This window comes from Rhinolophus sinicus, chromosome 1 (assembly GCF_057876585.1).
Source record: "Rhinolophus sinicus isolate RSI-liver-muscle chromosome 1, RSI-T2T, whole genome shotgun sequence".
Taxonomy (NCBI): domain Eukaryota; kingdom Metazoa; phylum Chordata; class Mammalia; order Chiroptera; family Rhinolophidae; genus Rhinolophus; species Rhinolophus sinicus.
The window spans coordinates 167,790,074-167,810,217 of record NC_142501.1 but is presented as its reverse complement, the minus strand read 5'-3'; the positions used below and the strand labels follow the sequence as shown (position 1 = coordinate 167,810,217).

Sequence of the window (20,144 nt, the reverse complement as noted above, 5' to 3'; positions counted from 1 at the left end):
TTATGGTCTCTAAGTTGTCTCTCAGCTCCACTCTTGTCCCCTGTGGTCTATTCTCCAGAGTGCCTAGAGCTTTCCTTTTAAAATGTGAAACAGGGTACATAAGTCCTCTGGTAATACTCTTCAGTGGCTTCTCATCTTACTTATAATAAAACTCGAAGTATTCACCATGGCTTACAAGGCTCTCTTCAGTGTTTTCCCACATTTTATTAGAACCCATAGTAAGAAAGGTGTTTTTATATGGTGACCCAGCATACATGTGCACGCACACATGTGCGCACACACACTGAGGAAAACCTTCATACTCTGATATTTTCCATCTCAGTCTACTCTTTCTGGTTACGTTAAAAGGTGCAAGTAATGACCCATCAATTTGTTTCATAACTGCAGTTTGCTTTACTTGATCTGACCCCTGCCTACTTTTCTGATTTCATTTTCTACCCCCTTCCACTCGGCTCCAGTGTCCTGGCCTTCTTGCTGTTCACTAATCATGCCAAGCAAGCTTCCCCCATCAGGGTGTTTGCATTTGCAGTTTCTTCTGCCTGGGACAGTCTTCCTCCAGATATCCACATGGCTCCCTCAATTACTTCACTCAAATCTTTGCTCAAATCTTACCTTCTCAAAGAAGTCTTGTTGAATGCCTATCATGTATTACGTACAGTGTTTGATTCTGGCAAACAAAGATACAGCCTTTGTCCTCAAGACTTTGTCCCCACAGTCTAGTGAAAAGTAAATGTTGAAAGGTAAGTAGCCCAAATTTTAAGCTTATTGAAGCACATAGAAAAAACTCAACTCAGTAATGTGGGTTAGAGAAAGCTCTAAATAAAAACATGGAGGATAAAGTAGGAATTATCCAAGTGAAGAGAGACAGGAAGAAGAAAGGTTGTGCAAAAATCCCAGGATCAAGGGAGGATTGGAGAACTGCAGGTGTTTGGGGGTGACCCAGTGGAGAAGGGTGAGAAATGATTCGGTCTGGTAAGCAGGTAAGGACGGAGTCTCTACCTAGTGTGATGGAGCGTGCACTCTATTCTAAGGGTGAAGGGAAGCCATTCAAAACTAGCAAGCAGAAGAATCGCATTATCAGATTTGAGTTTTTGAAGGTCACTCTGTCTGCAAAGTGGGATTAGTGTAGAGAAAAAGCAAATGGAAGGCAGGGGAGTAATGTGTAGTAAACTTGGGTTAGAACTGATGGTGGCCTGAGAGGAGACATGGACAGAAGATGAAAGAAATATTTAGAAGCTAACGATCAACATGAATTATAAATGATTAGATTTTGGGCTTAGGATGGTAGAATTCAAAGATGTTATATATATATATAGCATATATAGCATATAGTTAATACATAGATGTCAAATGAATGAATGGAAAAAAAGTAGATTTAAGACTTGAACAGTGGATGATTGGTGGTATAATTGCTCAGCCTTTTCAATTAAAGAACCATAGAAAAATTTAATTTCCAAGGAATAATAAAGAGATTTTCCTTTTTAAGATATTATTTTTTGATGGTATAAAGCTAATAAATTTGTGACCTAACATCTGAGAAAGCTTCAGAACAGAATAAAAAAAACTAGAGAAAACTGAATTTAACTTGCTTGTCAAGCCACTGGGACATTATTTAATTAAGTTTTCTAATTGCACGCAGTTCAAATTATAATTAAAATTTGCATTACTAGCTTTTAAAGCTTCCTGTGGACCCTTAGTGCTGTGATATCTCCAAACATTAGTGCTTTCCATATATAGCAAATTAGAATACAATGCTTTGCCCATTACTAGTTCTTAAGAGAGGTTTTTGTTGAATTACCTGAAATGATATTTGTTAAGACATTGGGTAGTAGTTTCTTCTTGAATAAAGCAGTATATGAAATATTTCTAGATAAGAGTTATTGCAAACGAAGTGACTTGCCCAAGGTCACTTGTCTTACTAGTGTCAGAGTCAAGGCTGCTGTGAGCCCTGTGCTCTTTCCATTGTTCCTGTCAGGAAATCTGTGACTTATTCAAGAAGCTCAGAGATTCTCCTAGCTCCCTTTGGCCAAAGACTGAATTTTATTATGAGACACAAATCTCATGTCCACTTGGATTACAATGAACAAATCTCTCTGTTTCTGGCCTTTAAAACCATAGCACGTGATGGTTTCTGTCCACAGATCACTGTGTTCTAAAGAGAAATAGATATCATTGAAGACTGAGCAAAATCACTTTTATTCTCTAAGATATTTTCACTTCTTTCTCTGTAGATAAGGCCTACTTAGACAAATAACAAAACTTGCTTTGATTACTGTGTAAGTAGTTAGAATAGAGGTCTTAATCTTGGCTGCATGTTCAAATTACCTGGGGAGCTTTTAAATATCCTGGTGCCCAGATTTCACTTCACACTAATTAACTGCAAATCCCTGAGAATGGGATTCCAGCACCAGCCTTTTAAAGCTCCCAGATAATTTCAATGTGGAACCATAGTTGAGAACCCCTGGATAAAAGCAATTTAATGAAAATGAACTCACACTCAAACCATCTTTTACTTAGTGTCTGCTTTTTCTCCAGCCACAAGGTGGCAGCATCACAATACAGTGCACATACTGGCCTCTATTGAGTGGATGTGGAAATTTGTATCTCCAACACTAGGAGCATTCTGAGGGTTCCTCCAGCTAGAGACAGCATTGACCTTTTCCCCGCTGTTGTTCACTGTTGCTTTGTTTACCTAAGAAAACTTTTAGATATATTCATTTCAACCAGTTGAATTAGCAGGAACTATATGATAAGCTACAGTTGGGTGGAAAAATGCAAAGAACATGAATTTTGTGTTCAGCGAGATTTGGATTTAAATACTGCCTCTGCCACTTGCCAGTAGGTACTTTAGTCTCTGAGCTTCAGTTGCGTACCTAGGAGAGGAGGGTTGTTGTAAGGACTGAATGAGATAATATATGAAAATCAACCGTGTATGAGTGGAACTAGGGTGATGAAAACGTTGAGGAAGGAAAGTGATAATGCTGTCATAGAGCCAGTGACACAAAGTCCAGGAAAACCCAGGATGCAGCACTTTTTCATGTACGGTCAGTCTTTTCTGTGTGTAGGTCTCATTTTCCCTGTGTGTGTGCTATCTTTCATTTTCCACTGGTCCTTATACAAATAACCATGTTCTAGCCACCTTCATTTTAAAGAACAAATAATCAAAGTCAGTATTTTTATTTACCACATCTTTAGAAATGGAAGGTGCTATTAGCCAAAGAAGTACCTTCTACCTTTATAATCAAGCTTCTGGAAAAAAAATTAGCCTTTGTTTGCTTATAATTACTCTAGTTCATTTTTCAAACGTTGAAACTGTTTTGTCTAAGCTCACCAGTGGCCTCTTAGCTGCCAAGTTCAAAGCACATTGGCATCTCTTTGCCATTTGTATAGGCTGACGACACCCTCCTTCCTGACACGTTTCCCAAGTGATTGCTGCAGTACACACCTGTTCTCCAGTCTCCTTTGCTGTCTGAGTTGTTTTCTTTTCCCTTAAAATTGTGGCTCCCAGGAGTTTTCTCTTACAGTCCTCATTTCTTTTCTCCCCGGGAATCTTGGTTTGACCACAGCCTTAATTTTAATGACCACAAATGACATTCAGATCTCTATATTGTCCTATAAATCTAACAATGACTGGCATTTAAATAGGCATCTCAAAATTAGCATGTCAAGTACTGAGCTGCATACATCCCCTATTCACACAACTGCTGTCCCCCGCCCCCACCACCATCACATTGCACCTTTTAATCCAGGGCACTACTCTCCATCCAGGTGATTGAGCCAAATCCCTAGGAGTCATTCTGTTCTCCTTCCTCTGTCCCCTTCATACCCAAATTCTCAAGGCTTATCACTTCTTCACCACCCCCCTTAAAATACTTTTAAAGGGTTATTCAATCTCATAATTCTTCATTTCTGACCTCAGATTTACTCTTTAACACAGCCCAGTCTGACTTCTGCACCCAAACAGTTCTTGTTGAGGCCGCTAACTCTGTCATTCACGCATGCCTCTCCATCCTCCATCATCCCTATCCATCCCTGAGAGCACTTCTTCAACCATCACCTGCACTGAATCCCCTTCCCAGGCCCTGCTTGAGGACCCAAGGTAAGACAAGCTAGCAAAGGAGAATTAATGAGATGAATTTCCAGAGACAGGTTTTATTAACCTTTTACCCCCCTTTGCGTAGTATTAATACCTTTAATTCACCAGATGTTTAAAGGCATCTATTTCATCTGTAGGATGAGATTGTTCAGTTTTTGTTCAAGAGCATCAACAGAGATCCTGAAACTTGCCTAAGCAATTTTACAAAACAACTGACAGTACATCACAAGCTGCCATTGTGCACTTTTAGATGACAATGAAATTTTTGGTAATTGGAAACCAAGTAAGACCACAATATAGAGAAACTATTTAACTCTGGGAAAGAACTATGTTTAGTTAATTATTTTGATATTGGTATTTCACTGTTATTAATTTGGCAGATTGTTGATAAGATGTTAAGCAAATATTAAGCCCCATTGTAGATAATGAACTGTTCTGGGTGCTACTGAGAATATAAAGGTTTTAGAAAAAAAAATAGAACATGTTAAATGTTCATTAGCCAAAAATAAACAAATCAATAAATAAAAGTACATATCATTTAGTGCTATATAAAAATTACTCTATAAATATTTGTTTTCTAATCAGGAGGTTAAAAATTTAAGAAATTCTAGTCATCAAAAACTTTAAATACATTTGAAACACTTATTCTATATGTATAGATTGAAGGAAATATAAAATCAAATTTGGCACATTTTCTTAAACGGATTTTTCTGATCTAATTTTATACTAAAATTCACCCTTCCTGGTTGAAGCCGTAAAATGAATCATGTATCTTTTGGCAATCCTCAAACTGCAAAATTAATAACAAAAAAAGTATGTTTCAATAGGACATAATATCATTTGTGTGTGTTTTTTACTCCAGTTGCTGAGTTAATAGAGAATTCATACACTGAAAGACAATGCTATTTAAAGCTCTCATTGGCATTTTCAGCACAGAGTTAAAAAGTGGAACAAAACTATACTTCATGCTTAATTAGGATAAAAGAAGCAGAAAACAAACACCAACAACTTGATGATTGTCATCTGGTTCAGAAGATGACTGATATGGAAAAAATGTTCGGGCCCAAAGATGGATAAAAAAAGCAACTTTGTACAACTTAGATTTCTCATACGTGGTTCTCATCTCTTTTGAGATGTATAGAGTTCCTGATGTTGTCCAAGATTTGACCAAAAGCTTTCAGGGATATAACTGTTGACTACTTGGGTGATAGTCGTTGAATCTAGCTACATGGATAGACTGACAGAAAATTGTAACAGAAATCAGAGTGGCAGGCTCAAATTTGTCACTAATGAAAACTTTTGTAAAGTGTTGAATTATTCAATCTGACGTTTCTTCAACCCATAAGAATTTCTTTATTCCTTCTTTTCCCATAAGATATTATACATTTTATTCCTAACTCTGCCACAATTAAGTCAATGACCATGGACAAATCACTTATGCTGTCTGAGTTTTTATATTTTTATTTGCAAATTGAACAAATATGACACTAGAGAAGTTCTAAATTCTCTTCCATCCTAACATTGTATAAGGCTGTTGAAAACAAGATTATCTTGAAGATTAAGGAAAGAATAATTTATACATTTTATTCAATAAAGTATTATTTAAATATATGATGTAAAATGAAGTCCCAAGAAAGAGCAACTTGTACCTTGGGAGAATCAGAGATTTGAATGGGCTCTGATTAAAGAGATCTCTTCAGCCAGAAATCATGCCCAGAAATAAGAACTGGAGAATGCCAACAGAATCCATATTCCTCAATCCCAATTTTATTATGTGGAATTGTATTCTTTTATGTACTCATACTTTTGGCAAAAGCCATATCTTATAGCTGAGCTTTACTGAAAATAGAGAAAATGGAAGGAAATGCTGACATCATGTCTTAGAGCAGCAAAGGGTACAACTGCAATTGTTGAGTGACCCCAGTGGTAGAAAAATGTTGCAGTTCGTTGTTTTCCCATCCTCTAATTACTACCTTCCTGAGATCTCTACTATGTCATATCACAGCATTACTATGTAGGATGCTCACGTAATTACCCTCCAAACATTTATGAGAGTGAAGGGACTGAGGGCTACTAATAACTACAAGAACAAGCACTAACTGAAACTGTTGGAGCAAACTGAGACACACAGTCACCCTACTGGCTTGTGTTTCTATTGTTTTATAAAGATGTTTACTTTAAATATTGTTTCATTAGCCCTTATTTTAGATTCATCCCAATTGCTAGTTGCTCTGACTTACTCTTTAAATTGGGTTTTAATCAAAGTTTCATCATTAATTCGCTATGTGACTTCAATATTTTTTAAAAGAATTTCTTTGAATCTTAGTTTCCTGATCTGCAGATTATTAGGGCATATATAAAGAGCCTAGCATATACTATCTTCTCAGAAAATAAGTGACAGAACTTAATGAGATAGAGAACACTATTCTCCATGTATCAAGCCCTCAAAGATAGTTGGAGAGCAGATCTGTGAGCATTATAACTGTCTTTTTTCCCCAGTGTCACAATCTGTTCTGCAGTTCCTTTTTGTTTTATTCATATGCAATATCCATGTTGGTAATAAGGATATTTCTTCTACATTGTTCCAATTTTTTAGGTATTATATCATATTACTGTCCCCCAACAAAGGTCTATCTGGGTGTGGTGGCAATTTTGAGGTTTGGAAACTTACCTGGGTTTCAAAGGCATGCTTTCTATCGTGTCTTACTGGTGCCTGAAAGCCAAAATCTTCATTTGTTTCATTTACATAAAATTGACAGTTACTTCCTCTTTTGGAAACACTCTGATCTCTTGACTTCTGTATGACTGCAATATCCTCATTCTCCATATATTTCCCTAAATGTTTCTTCATCTTCTTCCTCCTTCATCTCTTCTTCCTTCTTCTTCTCCTTGAACTAAAGATTGCTGCCCAAACACATGTGTATGTGTGATTGACTATGACATTACTCTCTTTGGATTATTCGTCAATTACTCTTTTTACATTGTTATGTGAGAGACATCTTTATGTGAATGTACCTTCCACCGCAGATAGGTGATTGCATCTTCTCCTACAAACAAACAGACAAACAAACAAACACCACCCTGTACATGTAGTCCTTTCAGCCATAACTATAATGCAACTGTGTTTAAAGCAGCTCTCTTGGTTTATTGAAAAGAAAAATCTTGGACTCAGTACTTTGCTTTCTTTCTTTGTGGTGTGGTTGTGGGTAGAGTTGATGTACTTTGTGCTTTTATACATCAGCGACAGCTGGATGCTGAAGCTCCAAGGAAAACTTCTCTCAATATCGTTTTGTTGCAAAGAGAAAATGGCATTCATAAACTTTAGCAAGAACTGTACTCTTGAGCCACGTTCAATTTTGAAACTTGAATGGAAAAATCCACTGCACGGAGAAGCCAGCCACACAGGATCCTGAGCTGTCTATTGTTAGAAAAAGAAAGTGGCGGCAACAAACGCAGAGCTCTGGGGGCCGCCGAGAGCTTGTGCGCACTGCGTCCAGCAGGGGGCGAGGTCGAGGCCCACTTCAGGACCTCACCACAGCTCAGGAAGGGGCAAAGCAGGAAAGCTGCCACTTGACAAAGGATGTTTCGTAACCAGAGTTTGGCTTTGCATTAGCTTACTTAGCTGACAGTTTCACAGATTTTCAAAAATAACTTTGTTTTATTCATTCATTCATTCAATCATAATCTTCCTTTAATTTGGGAGTCCTTTATAATTTGGGGTGGACCTGACTACCGTCCTGCCTTAGGTCCCCAGGGCAGTGCCTGATTATATCCCAGTCCCCTTACCTTTCTCTAGTCAGTGTGTCTTTCTTCTCACTAGTGTCGTGGGGCAGGGAACGGTCTCGTTTTGCTTAGTCCTTTCAGTAAAAGCTACTCAGCCGACCACGTCTGAATCACAGTGGCTGGTTTAAAGTTTCCGCCTCAGTAGCAATCACTGGTGTTAAAGGAATGTCTGGCTTCATCAGTAGTCCTCAATCATTCAATATTATGCTAGACTTGCCCCACCACAACTGGGCAAAGTCGTCTATGTTTATATCCAGCAACTTCTGTAGTATGTGAGGCTGTCCCAACATGACACGGCTAGGATGAATATTCATGTCTGTCCATGTCTGTCATGATTCAGGCCACCAGAGATTCCAAATGCAATATAGGAGGGCCAGAGTGGTATTTGGGTGCTGCTCATGGGCCAGAGGACCTCCCACAAAAGCCAGAAGCTGTCACTGAAAATCTTGTCCAAAGCCATCCTACAACAGCTGTTTTGGAGGGATGTGTGTCCTAATAAGCCTGAGTCATTCTATTGAGTAACTCTTTTAGTTTCTTATAGAAACTGTTGCTTTTGGAGTGCTGGATGGGATGAATTCTAGAGTCCCATTTCATGGCACCTGACAGTTTGTAGCTCTTCTTTTCACTCAATCCATTTCCAGCTGGTATAGCTTCTCAACCCCTTTCCTCTCTACCTCATGACTTATTTCTTTCCATGTCACTTGGCCTGAGTTGGAGCTACCTTAGGTCACCATGATAGATCTCCCCAGGTCCAAACATCAGGAAGAAGAGGTCAGGTTCTTTATCTGAGATTCTCCTTCCTGGAAGGCACTTAGATTTATGAAAATCTCCTTTCCCATCTTTGAACTCCTCACAGCAAGAGGAATGGTGATTCCATAAGTCAGACTGAAGGCCTTGCCACATCATTCCTCCTTTTCTGGGGGAGCAACAGGGGCCACTCAAGTGTTCAAGGTGACCTCAACTGGCAGCTTCTGTTGGAGGGGGAAAAATATCTGAAACCATTTAAATATAGGGCACACAGCTATACATAGAGGTGTTTTGTTATGCTTCATGAAAAATGAAAGGTTGATTATATTTGAATATTCTTTTATACTGGGGTGTAGTACTACGGTCTACCGAGAGGTATTAAAGACTCTCCTTTAGGTTAGTCTAAAAATGGAAGAAAATCTTACCAGTCTGGGGTAGTTTTAATAGGGTGCTATTGTGTGGCAAGTGAATGGAAGACATAGCAGCTTCTGGGTCCTTGTAATCAAGTGTTTTGATTGGTTTTCAAAGACTGGCTATTAGGTGCTTAAGCTTGGGTTCTGAAGCAGAAGGATTGGGGAAGTGAACTCTCAGGATTTGGATTCTGCTGCCTCATATGGTCAACAGCAAATATTCGGATATAAATGAATCCTCCATAAGTTTGTGTGGAAATTTTAACTTCTGCACTACTGTAATCACTCCACAATTTATATGAGACTCTGATCACCACCCAAATCAATGAATAGCAAGGTACTCTTATGCATTGTAAGACTTTAATCATGTTTAATTTATTGCACAAAGTTTATTTTTTTGTTTTTATTCTGCAGCCTCCACCTCAGATATATGACAAACAGTTGGATGAAAGAGAACACACCATTGAAGAATGGAAAGGTGACTCTACTACTTAAATAAAGTATTCATTTTACTTTATTAAAATTCAGAAAGTATTCTCAAGGCTTTTCCTTTTAAAACAATTTAGTAACAAACGATTTTCTAATTGCTACCTTCTTAGACCATTTTCAAAGCTCCGCAAACCAATCTATCTTTTCATACTACTAATAATATTGCATTTACTCAAGAATGAAAGGAATTAATTGCTGACACTTTTAAAAATAGTACTGATTGTCAAAGTATTTGTCATGATGGAGGGTAAACTTCAATTTAGTTTTAGAATTAAAAATTCCATGTTTGTACATAAAATTATCATATAAAATGGATAAAATTATGTCTGAGATGATTTTAGACATTAGAAAATAAGACAGTTAATATATGATTTCTTTCTCTTGATATATAGAACTTGAGAATTTAAATAGAACATATATATGTACCTAAGTGACTTATTTCTCCTTTAAATTAAGAAATAATGAATTAATTCATTAATTCACTTATTTCAGTGAAAATTTTCTAAACATATACTGCATGATCAAGATTATACTCAGGGTGAAACAAAGTAGAAACTATAAAGAGATAGATAAACTAATATAAATAACTACAGAGTAGAATAAATATTGGAAAACCAAATGCAGATCATAACAAATGATTAGGTCAAAATGAGGAGAATCATAATGGGAAGATCTGAAAGGAAGAAATGTTTAAGCTACCTTGACGGAATTAATTATTGTAAAGTGGGAAAAGAAAATAAAAGAGAGGAAAATATTAAGATGGAGAGATAAGAGGAAAACAAATGAGCAAAATATGTTATAAAGATAGTAAAGAGATTCCACTGGTCAAGGTATCAGGTTGGAAAATATGGAAAATGAACACATACAAACTGGATCAAGTTAAAAAAGATCCTAAGTGACAGACAGAAAAGACTTGGTTTGATATAAATAAGGACTAGAAGGCACTCTTAGAAGTTCATGTTGAGTAAGTGATAGGATATAAATGTCACTTGAGCAGGATGGACATGGACTAAATTGTGAGAAATTGGAGAAACAAATACCTGTAAAGGATGATGGCTATATAAATTGTAAGTCATTTTAAAGCAAGAATTAGTAGTGCTGAATGATTTTTAGCTAGAAGGAGTAAAGTAAAATGAAAGCAAACTACTATGTAAGTTTAACTCTAATAAGGAAAAAGCTGAAAATGGATGCCAGTTTGGCAATAAATGTAATAACTTTTTAATGTTGGGTTTTAGGCAAGTTTAGTTTTATAAATCCAAGATTTGTGTCTGGAAAAATGATGAAGTAAGAGTTGAAAAACTGATGGAAAGTCATAGTGTGAAGTTATGAGAACATGTACGTCTATCTCTCAGGGAGTGAATATAAAAGAAAAATGGATGTTCAGAATGGAGCCATTAAAATCCTTAAGAGATAAAATTAGAATGCATCAGAAATCCCCCAAACAATTCAGAAAACAAGTAAAATGTGTCTTCTTCATATGTTTATTTGGTCAAATGCTTTATTGAGCGCTTACTTTTGCCAGGCTCTGCTATTGCAAGAAAATGTAAAATTAGAGGAATAAAGGAATCCCAGTTGATTTTTAATTTACCCAACCCCATCAAAATGTTTTCACTTGTTATTAACTAATAAATTTTCTATGTGGATTAAGGAGAAATTTGTTTTTTATAACACTGATAACTGTTTCTTACAGAACTTATCTACAAGGAAGTAATGAATTCTGAAGAAAAGACTAAAAATGGTGTCGTAAAAGGACAACCTTCTCCTTCAGGTACTCACTCTCAGTGAATAACCCATAAACCAGTACTTCAGTATTTTTCTTGGCCTTGAGCAGGGATTACAGCCAATAGCATTGCTTATAGAGCATATGCGCAAGTATCCCATGATCGTTTCCCTCTAATGATATTAGTTTTACTTTTTTGATACTCAGTGCAGTATTCATTTTGATTATTCAGATTATGTGACCTAGCACAAGAGATTTTCAGAGCTCATTTTAAGATAATGATGACTCTTGAAGAAATGGTGACATGGACTGGTTAAAAGGTAACTACTCCTCATCCAAATGCAGAGTCATAATGCCCTCTCTGCCACCAAGTCAACGTAGAGGTCTGGAATCCCTCCAGCCAAAACTTCTTTCCTCACCACTCCAGTATTTGAACTCTTCCCAAGGTTGGTGTGACAGTAGTTGAAGCATCAACCAAGACGGGCTCCAATTAAAATCAGCATGGACAGTCTTTCAGTTTGCGATCTACTGAATCTAACACACATTTGTACATATACATATTTTGCTATGTATTATGTTTTAGAATTATTCAAGATAATTTACTTACACTTATTAATGCTAATATAGTTTTCCTAAGACCTATGTTCTGAATTGAAGAGACTATACACAGTCACGGATGGGAATGGGTTCTTGCCATCTGTAGCAGCATGGATGGACCTAGGAGGTATTTTGCTGAGTGGAATATGTCAGACAGAGAAAGACAGATGCAATGTGATTTCACTTATATGTCAAATCTAAAGAACAAAATAAACAAACAAAATAGAAACAAACTCATAGATACAGAGAACATATTTATGGTTACCAGATGGGAGGGGTATTGTGGGGTGGAAAAGGGGAAGGGATTAGAAGTACAAATTGGTTGTTACAAAGTAGTTGTGGGGGTGCAGGTTATAGCATGAGGAGTATAATCAATAATATTGTAATAACTATATGTGGTTCGGACGGGTACTAGACTTATGAGGGTGACAGATGGGAGAGGGTTGGGGGGCAGGGTGAAAAAGGTGAAGGGATTAAGAAGTACAAATTGGTAGTTACAAAAGAGTCATGGGAATTAAAGTATAGGGAATATAATCAATAATAAGGTAATAACTATGCATAGTGCCAGGTGGGTACTAGTCAGGAGGAATCACTTTGTAAATGATATAAATGTCTAACTAGTATGCTATAAACCCGCAATTAATATAAAATAATATTGAATGTCAAAATAAATAAATAAATAAATAAATAAATAAATAAATAAATAAGTAAGTAAGTGTAAAAAGGAAAATATGGAAAGAGTTTTAGAAAATGTGATGGTGGGTGGCTGGTTGGCTCAGTTGGTTAGAACTCAGTGCTCATAACACCAAGGTCACGGGTTCGATTCCCACATGGGCCAGTGAGCTGCGCCCTCCACAACTAGATTGAAAACAACAACTTGACTTGGAGCTGATGGGTCCTGGAAAAACACACTATTCCCCAATATAATTTTTTTTTTTAATGTGATGGATTATCTTCAGCTTTAAATTACATTTAGTTCATGCTGGCAAGGACATAGGCTATCAATGATTAGTTTAAAGAAAAATGGATTTGGTGTCCTTTCTTTGATAAACAATTTTTTCCCATGAGCTTTAAATTGTTTCAGGAAAAACAATGTAGGGTGAATTAGTCAATTCTTACTTATATCCACCTCTGAATAACTAGTTTTTAACCCACAACAACTATGATGCCCAAACAGATACATTTGAGTTATGATGTGTTTTTCTCACCTCTAGTCTTGGGGCAGTGTCCAATTTTATTTCAGATCTTTCCTTTCCTCAGAGAGACTTAAGGGAATCATTGGGGTTGTCGTCCAGTCTACTCATTCTTCTATCATCCAGATTGATACAAGTCTGCAGAAGCTGCTTCTAACTTACCTACATGTTCTGTCTGCTGCTAATAAAGAATCCAAAGACTCAATCCAAGAGCTTCAAGATGCCACCTGCTAGGGCAGAAAGACTCCTTGTTTTAAGAATTCCCATAATGGTCAGAAGACATTTTTCTATAATCATTAAGGAGCCAAATACAAGGATCCAGTGAAGGGTGACCTTGCATCTCAGACTGAAACTGGAAAAATGTTAGCAGAGTCTCTTCTATTCATCTTTAGTTCAAGTTATCATTAATTTCTCCTTCCCTTTTTTCCAAAGAGCTCAGAATCATGCCACCCACTCCAGAATACCCCATCTTCTGCATATTTCCTCCTTCATTTTCCCTCATCCCCAACCAGGTTTCTACAAGAGCCAATTTGTGACGATGTAAAATTTACAGTTCTCTTTTCAATACTTTCAGAACACTTCTACAAAAATCCTCTTATCTCATGATTCATTGTACACAAACCATACAGTCCTGGGAGGGTAATATGGGACTGGGATGGTTGAAGTGAGATTAATTAATCATTAAAGGGATGGGATGAGTGTGTTGCCATATGAAGAAAGCTTTAAGTATTTGGTGAAGGAACAAAGTTTGTACATAATCAAGGAAGGATTCTCTAATCATTAAAACCATTGTTCTTATACAAAAAGGAAGCGAGTCCACCTAGATGTTTCTTTTAATTCATTAGTGAGAGAAATGGCAGAATGACAATGGTAGCTCAACAAAGATATAGGAAATTAGGATTTATGTGATCTGTCGGGGGAAAAAAGCATGTCAAAATAAGATCACTAAATTAAATCAAACTTGCACGGGGCAACCAAACCTATGTTTGTGGTTATCTATTTTACCAGGCAGAAAAAAGTGTGATTTTAATTTATCAATTTTTTATAAGTTTTCTGTTTTATAAAACATTTGGACCCTAATCAATTGAGAATATTGAGCCACACAGTTATGTTCCACAAAACAGATGACCCTTAGATGGATTTATTAGAAAATGCTCAAGCATGATAGTAAAAAGTTGCATGGTCACTTTTGCAACCCTAATCCCAAGTGTTGAATAATTTTCCTAAATAACATGTAAGGTTATTGACATATACAATTTCTACATGCTATGAATGGGTGGACCAAAGTCTTTATCAAGTAAATCCTTTTAAGTTTGCAAAAAATGCATTTAAGGTGAATAAAGTAAAAAACTAGTTTACTTAGCAGTTTGTTATTTCTGGAGGGGCTAGACAGTAAATATATTCCACTAAGTAATTTAATGATCACTGTTAGTCTTACAGAATTTAGAATATTGGTCCAGGATGTATGCGATTGCTGCCAATTCAGATGGAATTTGTTTAAAATCAAACACATTTGTTCTTTTTAGATTCACCCATCCCAGCATAAATTTTTCTCACAACTTTCCCATTTCTATTAATGGCAGTTCTATTTGCTCAGACTCCCAGCCCGAAACTCCTGATTGATCTTTCACTCTATACCTGCATTATCATTGACAGTAACTTTCTACATCCTAAAAATTTTGTTTGCTTACATCTAATTGCTACCATTTCTTTTCATTAACACCACAATGATTAATGTTTTCCTGAAGTAATCTTCCTGACTTCAGTCCTACCTAAATTGATCTTGTAAAAGTCTGGTTTTAACCAAGAATTCCACTAATCAGTGCTTTCCAGTGACTTTGCATCACTTACAATTTAAGCCTAGTAACCTCTTGCTGACATTGACAGCCCTGTGCCAATTCTAGGGGCCTATATTACCACTGTCATTCTTGACAGAATCCCACTTTTTGGAATGCTGACCATTTCAAGTGTTCTCTTATCAAATACTACCTTGTCCCAAAATATTTTTCATGTCTGTCTGCAAAGACTTTCTTAAGTTCTCAAAGAATGGGATCCTTCCTTCCTATGGGTTTTTCTAGTCCCTGTAGTTTAAATATTGTCTTATTACCCCTTAGTTATTGTAAATTCATTGACAAGGAAAACTATTCACCTTTGTGAACCATGCAGTGCCTAAGTGCTGTGCCTTGTACATAATAGTAACTCCATAAATACTTAATTTGAAAATTGCTGCTCAGGTTCTCACTCAGCATGTTTCTTGGTGCTATTCCAAAGACAGAATTCAAGACAGTGTTATAGCTTTAATACAGTATATTATTCAGTAAGTTCTTATACCAGTAAATATTTATTCACCCAGTTAATCTCCATGAAGATAAATGAGCCAAGAATCAAATAGATGAAGTGTTGCTATTGGCATTAGCTCATGCTTCAGATAAAGGTTTGATGCTTTCAGATAGTGATTTGATTAATTCATTTTGGATAAGGTATATTCCTGAATTTTGTTGTTGTTTTTGCAGGCCTGTTTAGTGTGTTAATGATTAAAATATGTCACTTAGGCCCTACCTACATGTGAGAAGGCCACTTTTTAGTCATTCCAACTACCTATCACAATCATAAATTATCTATTGTATATGCATGCCCTAAAGTATAGTTTACTGGCTTAACCAATTTGTAGTAAAAAATAATTGTGAATTCAATCTTTCACTACATGCCTTTAAAGGAAAATATTCATCACTTAATTTTGAGAACTCACATGTATACTATGTATTACATGACATATGTATGAGTGATATATCTGTATGCATCATGCAGAGCCATAGGACAGCCATGTTTTGGAACCGACTATACCAGCTCATGAAAGCCAATTGTGCTCATCTCGCCAAACTATGAGTTTATTGACCTCATGTTGGTAGCTTGAAATCCACCATGCAGGATGGATTTAAGACATGGAAATTGGCTGACATTACAGATCAGATTTTTCCCCCTGGAGAATCAGTTGTTACATATTTATTAGCACATCACTGTGTGTGTGTGTGTGTGTGTGTGTGTGTGTGTGTGTGTGTGTGTGCTCGCACACGATATGTATATGTGCAGTAAACTATGCTGGAAAGAAAAAGCAATTACTAAGAAAACGTTCAAAAGTCAGCTTTCTTGCATTCTTCATTTTATTCACCTTTTCTCATTAATGTTTGCATATCGTATTTTATTTTGTAAATAGCTAGAATGAAATAATATTACAACATAGACGCCTTTAATAGTCAGTCATGGCAACACTGGGAACCTGCAGCAAAGGAATAAGTTAATGCAGTTGCTCAGTTGCTCAAAATGTTTCTAATACCCAAAACCATGCTTTATGGTGGTTTTAAAATGTAAATAAGAAGTTAAATGTGCATTTTCGGAAAATACATAGGTTTTAAATGTATTGATGGAATTGTTACACACCAATAAGAAATAAATCTAAGCTTCAGATACGTTTCTAAATAAATAATTGCCCTCACTTCTGTTATCTGATTTCACTGGCATAGTGATTTATTTGCAAGAATAGCATGGCTGCTTGCTTTCTGAATTGATCTGTAAAGACTACTGAGGGAATAGCAGTTCATGAATAGAAATTAATTTTCTTCTAAAAGCATTTGTCATAGAATGTTGTAGTTAGAACAAATATAGGAGATCATCTAATACAAAAACTCTCTGCTCACCAACCCCATTCACCTGAGAAGTAAACCTCCCATAAGTAACAAGGACTCACCAAGACAAGTATATTTAGCATCAGGATGGGTAGAGATTTTTCAGAATCTCTAACTGAAGATAAAGCTCCCTAGGAGACTGTAAGCTGCATCCCTTTCCCCAGCTAATATTCCACATACCAGGGGAGTGTCCTTCCCAATTACAGTCACTGTTCCAGTCCAATAATTTTTATGTTTTTATTTAAAAACCTGAGCCCCAAACAAGTTGGGGCTCAAGATCATGCAGAAAAAGAAGGGAATGTATTTCAGTTATTTATTTTTTTTTAACTTTGTTAATTCTTACAATTCTTTGTGTCTGGCTACGTCAGGAAAATAATTTCCTTTAAAAAAACAGAACACATTTTTTTCCCCTGGAATAATGGGTACTTTTAGCCAGATAATTTCTAGCTGAGATATTTTCATTAACATGTTGCTTCTTTGCATGTAACCTAATTTTTCTTTCTGACGTACAATTGAAAGTAGCTAATATTCCTTATTTGCCTTACTAGTATTTTCAGTACTTTTAATGCCATTTTATTGACAAAAACTTGGGATGCTTTATTGATAGCAAAACATTTTTTAAAAAAATGCACATCTCTACTCATTTCTCTGAAAATAATATAGAAGGAAGGGCTATTTATCACATTGCTAGAATATCCTGGGCAGGTGGACATTATAATCAAATTCCATTCAGTTCAATTTTGTTAAAGAGATTTTCACAAACTGGCAGTAAATTAACAACTTGAAGCCAAAGTGCATGTCTTGACTGTTCTATTTGTGTTTGCTTTTATGGTTTGCAAAGTTTATTTATTGCCTACATGAAAACAGTCTCGGAAGTATCATCCGGTAAAGCAAGAAGTGGCTACAGTCAAGAAGGCATTTATTATAGTGCATAGAAATCATACAGAAGCAAATATTTTTCATGTAATACTGGGGGACGGGTCATTATTTAATGACCATCTCTTTAAAAAAACATAACTGAGTATAGCATTTACCAGTTTCTGTGGTATAAATGTTCTCACTGTCACCAATTTCAAACTACTGATGTGACATCAGTGAAGGCAGAGTTGGAAAGAGATACTAATAATTGGTTCTCAGAAGTCCCTAAAAGCCAGCTCCGGCATTCCACTAGAGTACACATGATTCTCCCACCATAACACTATAGAGAGAGGAATGCCTCCCATACAACAAGCAGATGTAACAGGAATTTTATAGAGGAAGCATTAGAAGAGAGGGCCTTTCAATGAATTTGTGCTGTAAAAAATCAGGAACAATAGTCTATGGAACCCTAGAATTACAGTTAATAAAGAGTCCGAACTTTGAATAGTTGAATACTTACTATAATTTGCATTCACTACTGATGAAAAAAAGAAAAAAAAGCCGGAACCTTCCCGCATAGAATAGAAGATAGGGATTGTAGAGAGCCAGCTGATGAACAAAAGAAAAAGGACAACTACTGCAAGATGATTTCCTTAAAATAGTGTAGTAGTGTCATAGCAGGGACAAATTTGCTTTCCCTCACAGAACCCAAATTAGAAGAGTATGCACAAAAGATACACAGTGTTTTGTTAAACTGCATACTTATTCTGTGCTTAGCAGTAGAGATTGAGGAAGATAGGAGAAATTAAGAAGTATAATGAAAGTATAATGAAAAAGTAAAATGAAAGAAGGGCAACATAAACATGAAGTAATCATGGAGCAAAACTATATATAATAATAGGCTGACTTATAGAACATAGCACTTAGAAAGTTCCCCAAGTATGTTGAAAATGTGCTGATTATTAAAACAGGTGCAGTAGGAGTGCTGTGTAAGCTTAGCCTGCAGTGTTATCCCCTGTATATGAAGAGTTTATTAAAAGCAACTCTGGTTTTTGCTGCCTTCATTCAGTATTATTTATAGATGTAAATTTGTGTTTCTCTGGGGAAATTTCCTTAATGTTTTTTGTACAATTTTCTAGCTGCCTTTGTTGTGGGCTTGTGTTTATCTGTAAATAACAAATTGTGTTCTTATAAGGGAGCCTTATCTCAGCTAATTCTTATCTTACCCTTGTTTGAATCAGTATTCAGCTTCAACTGCGACAAGTTGAACAGGTCCACGTAATCAACTCCTGCCAGGAAAGGAGAAAAAAATCTATCTCAAGAGGAGATCAGGACTATTATGTAGAAATACTTTAAGATACTTTTTGGTTTGCGTTATGACAAAATTTTATTTTAAAACTTTAACTGGTTGTTTTGTCATAATTTAAATAAAGCACATTAGCAAAAATCTTCCTGGTTGCCTGGGCATTTTGATTACTTATAATAGTCAGGAGATGTACATGTCATCATTTGATCTATTTAGTTTCCAATCCACTGACACGGAAACTTTATTCATTAAATCAATTGTATTTCTATATACTAGCAATGAATAGAAAATTCCATTTATAATAGCATTAAAAAGAATAAAATATTTAAGAATAAATTTAACAAAAGAAGTGTAAAATTTTTTACTCTGAAAACTGTAAAACATTGTTGAAATAAATTAAAGAAGACCTAAATAAAAGAGAAGACATTACACTATTCACTGATTAGATTTAATATTGTTAAGATGACAATACCGTCCAAATTGATCTGTAGGTTAAACACAATACCTATCAAAATCACAGCTGCCTTGTTTGCAGAAACTGACAAACTGTTCTTACAATTCATGTGGAAATCCAAGGGGCACAAAATAGCGTTGTCTGCTAGTGTATGAAATGTACTAGTGGGTGTCACGAGAGGAAATGAACTTAACTCTGTACTTTAACTATAAAGGATGTAATTAAGTAAAGTTGGAATAAATTGAAAGCAGATAACTTTACATTACACATTGTTCTGATAATGAGAGTAATTACTTACAAGAGAGTTTTAAGAATCTAGAGACGTAAGATTAGGAGGTATTGATGCTTTTTTTTTTTAGTTTCAGGTGTACAAAACAATGTAATAGTTAGACATTTACACCCCTCACAAAGTGATAATCCCCCCAGTCTACTATCCCTCTGACATTGTACACAGCTGTTACAATTCCATTGACTCTATTCCCAATGCTGTACTCCACATCCTGTGACTATATATATATTTAATTATAGTTGACATTCAATATTACTCAGCTTCAGCTTCAGGTGTACAGCACAGTGGTCAGGTGTCTACACAGTCCATGAAGTGGTCTCCCTAATAAGACAAGTGCCCATCTGACACTCTACAAAATCTTTACATTATTGATTATATTCCCCAAACTGTCTTTCATATCCCTGTGACAGTATTGTGACTACAAATTTGTACTTTCTAATCCCTTTACCTTCTACCCAATCACCACCCCCTCCCATCTAGCAACCATCAGTTTTTTTTTTCCTTATATCTCTGAGTCTA

General features: G+C 36.0%; 1 protein-coding gene across 17 annotated transcripts in view; it reads left to right on the top strand.

The window, feature by feature from the left end:
• The window catches only part of MAPK10 (mitogen-activated protein kinase 10), a 288,604-nt gene that overhangs the window by 258,437 nt on the left and 10,023 nt on the right, over positions 1-20,144 (top strand). For all 17 annotated transcript variants that reach the window (XM_019731283.3, XM_074323972.2, XM_074323984.2 and 14 more), the window contains 2 exons: positions 9,451-9,514; positions 11,216-11,293. In XM_019731283.3, coding sequence (XP_019586842.1) covers positions 9,451-9,514; positions 11,216-11,293 — 142 coding nt within the window. The remainder of the gene's footprint in view (positions 1-9,450; positions 9,515-11,215; positions 11,294-20,144) is intronic.